Here is a 3,302-nt window from a genome sequence, read left to right on the forward strand (position 1 = left end):
ATTTCCACTTAAATTAATTGTAGTGGAACTAAATAATCCTTCTGAGCATGTTAGTCACTGCAGCACCTTTGCGTTTCCTGTCCCAAACAGTGGAATGCAAGAGGGGCTTCATTTTCTTCCTGAGGAATTGGGTGGAATAGCTCCTGTGTGGTTTTCATTGCATTTCTTAAACGAAGGGGGCTAGAGATGTTTTGTTTAAGATGAAAGCTGGGAGTTCCAGCAAGGGGCCTGCGCTCTGCCTGGGGGAGGGTTGGCAGACCTCTCTGTAGCTTTAGCTCTGCTTGCTACTTAAGACAGAATTCCTTAAAAATTTGAATGTTAAAAAACTTCCACAAAACTCGCCTGAAAAAAACTTGTAACTGTTTTGACTGCAATAAACTGGGCAAGTGCCCAGTTCTGTAGATATAAAAGTCCTGCAAGGGCCTGCCAGTTTGCTTCCGGCATCCTGTTTGTTTCTGCGTTTTATAGTGAGCTGCATGCTATCTTAACTCGCCGCAAGGCCTAGTGCAACAGAAGTGTCCCACCAGTTCTAACGTGCTAACATCTTTGGACATGTAGCTCTTCCCCGAAACTGTTTGCCAAACTTTGGTGTAAGCACAGAGAATCCACAAGGGATGGTCTTGGATGCCGGATTTAGCTTTGTCAGAAATCTCAGCTGTTTGGAGTTTGCTGCAATCAAGTTCATAGCTCTTGTGGCATCAAAGATTGGCTTGGGAAATAGACAGGTGATGCCCAGTGACACCTCGGAAACTATAAACGAGATTTCTAGCGGCGTTTTTATAACTTCTGTCTGAAACTCTTCATAGAATTGAGTTGCCAGGACTGAGAGGCAGGCTGTTTAGACAGGGTTGCCAGTTGGCCTGGAGAAAAAAAATGTCCTGCCCCTTTAATAGAGCCTTAACAAGATGTTATTTTCTGGGATCCCAGGAAAAGCTACAGCTGCCCATTTCCACATATTAAGCCTCTGTGAAAAGGACAGGCCGTTTTATTTTTCTCCAGGCCTGTTGGCCGCACACTACCAGCCCCTCCCTGTGACAAAATCAGATGCAAAGACCAGTAAGAGCAGATGAGTCCGGTTGCTTAATTCTGTGCCTCGTCATCGTATGAAGCGGCTGCGTTGTCCCACTGGTCCATATAGCCAAGCCTTGGGTCTTCGTGGCTGGCAGTGGGGCTGCAGTGTCTCATGCAGAGCTTCCCACACGCCGTACTAATTGGGGATCTTTTAGGAACAATCCAGAGATTGACCCGGAGCTTCTCCGCACAAGATGTGTGTGCTCCCCCAAAACCGCAGCGCCTCTTCAGAACCCTGTTTCCCCATTTGTGAGCTGAACTCTTGTTTTCCCGTTTGTGTGCCAGCAGTAGGACTGCCCCACTTCCCTCCATTGAAAGTGCAAGATCCTTCCCTTCTTTCTGGCTGCTTTGGCAATTGCCATATGCTGTAGCAACGTGCAGCTGCCTTGGGTGGCGTGAGGCCACCTGTGTTTTGACTCTCTGAGTTGCGTTTGGCAGCATCTCTCCAGGGTTTTTTCTAGCGGCGCTGGGTGAGATCTTTTGAACTCCAGAGTGATTCTGGATGTATGCCCTAACATCAGATAGGCAACCAGTGTCTCTGGGCTGGCTCGACCCCTATTCCTGCATGGCTTTACGCCCCATCCCACTTACCTTGCTGTTCCTACTCTCTCTTCACCCCAACAGCATAGCCTGACACAGACAGCCCAGTGCTTCCTGGAGCGGCTTCGGCTGAAAGTGGCCAACCTGGCAGCACAGCACAGCCTGCAGCCCCTGGATGCTAAGAGTCAAGATTCTGACGGGAAAGAACAACCCAAGGAGTGAAGGCGCTTGGCGGGGCCTGCTTCATTCGTCCGTTGGTTGATGATCTTTTTGCTTGGGTTGGAGAAATGGAGACTAGAGTCGGCGTGGCAGTAACTCTCCAAAGAAGCCTTCTGGTCTGACAGTTGTGGTTGGAATGAGGAGAGAGCAGACCCGGAATGCCTCCGGCCTTTCTGTGATGAGACTTGAGCTGCAAGAGGAGCCAGGCAAGAAGTGACACCTCTGGGACACAGGAAGCAAACCTGGGCCAGGGCACTTCTGGGGGACCCTCGTTAGGTTGGCCGGAGCAAAGCCTGGCCAAGGAATCTGTAAATGGGGGTTGTCGATCTGTCATTAAAAGCACTGTTCCTTCTGTTGTGTTGTGTGACCGACGCTAGTCTAGAACGAGACAGAGATGACGCTTAATTTATTTTTGCAGTTTCCTTTCCCAGCTGCAGCTTTTCAACAGTGATAACATCAGGACACTGAAACGAACGCAGTAAAACCAAGATAAGGCGATGAAAGCATCTGACGCAAATATGAAGCAGAGCCAGGTTGAGCCCCTTTGACCCCCCAGAAGCTAATCTCGTTCCACCATCCTGTCACGCTTTATTAGGCCGCATGGAACCTGCTGCCCTGTTCCCCTCTTCTCCAGCACTCCCCCTCTTCTCCCCTATTCCTCCATATAAAGCTGGACTGCAGTTTTGCCCCATAGCAAAGGGAAGAGAGTATGTGACGGTAAGGAACAGGACAGGATAAAATGGCAGCTGCTGCGCTTCTCGCTTCTGAAAGTCTGGGCAGCATTTCTGGCTTGTGACTTGATGGCCTTGCCTGGAGCTCGGGTGAATACCCAAGAAGCTTTCGTTCTTCACACTGCTCCGACCTCTAGCCCCTTCTTCTTGGTGAAGAATTTTACCCTGAGCGCTCAGCTGGGGTTTGAAGAGGGAGAAGCAGCTACCTGCGTCTGTTGCCCCAGGGTGAACGAACACAAGAGTTCGTTCGCTCATCTCGGAGAGTTCTCGTGGTGCAAGGCAGGTATCTGCCACCTCTGACGGCAGAAAGACTGAGTGGCTTATCTAATCTGCGGCTGGATGCCACTGGCGGGTTGGAGCAGATGGCATCCAGCCATGGACTGTAATCATTAGGAAACCTTGACCATGCCTAGTGCTGTATTGAGGGACAGCCGGGTCTTTGACAGTTCAGGAGGAAATGTGGCTCACCTGTCCTTTGGATTCTCTTGTGGGCCATTTCAGGTGCCTCTTGACCACTTTGTGTGGGGTGCTGGAAGAGCATCGGTGCTTGGGAAGAGGTGGCTGCCCTGTTGTATGCGTTGCAGGAGTCGAGGCAAAGACCCTACCCTGCATTGGGGAGGAGGGTGGTGGTTTGACTTGGTGAAATGGTCAGAATCCACCCAGACTTGAATGGACAGCTTTCTGTTCTGTGTTGCGGCCCCCCTTCGCAGGGCTAGGCTACTGGAGAATGTAGAGTGGAGG

At 50.6% G+C, this 3,302-nt stretch overlaps 1 protein-coding gene across 2 annotated transcripts in view; it reads left to right on the forward strand.

Moving 5' to 3' along the window:
* The window catches only part of KPTN (kaptin, actin binding protein), a 13,615-nt gene extending 11,433 nt beyond the window's left edge, over positions 1 to 2,182 (forward strand). The window contains exon 12 of one of the 2 annotated variants that reach the window (XR_008598253.1): positions 1,696 to 1,811. Coding sequence is in view for 1 of the 2 variants with exons in the window: in XM_054998656.1 (XP_054854631.1) it covers positions 1,696 to 1,833 (138 nt within the window). In the remaining variant the exon portion in view is untranslated. Of the gene's footprint in view, positions 1 to 1,695 lie in introns of both variants that reach the window. The other variant, XM_054998656.1, reaches the window with a different exon arrangement.
* The last annotated feature ends 1,120 nt before the right edge of the window (positions 2,183 to 3,302 follow it).

Source organism: Eublepharis macularius, chromosome 15 (assembly GCF_028583425.1).
Source record: "Eublepharis macularius isolate TG4126 chromosome 15, MPM_Emac_v1.0, whole genome shotgun sequence".
Taxonomy (NCBI): domain Eukaryota; kingdom Metazoa; phylum Chordata; class Lepidosauria; order Squamata; family Eublepharidae; genus Eublepharis; species Eublepharis macularius.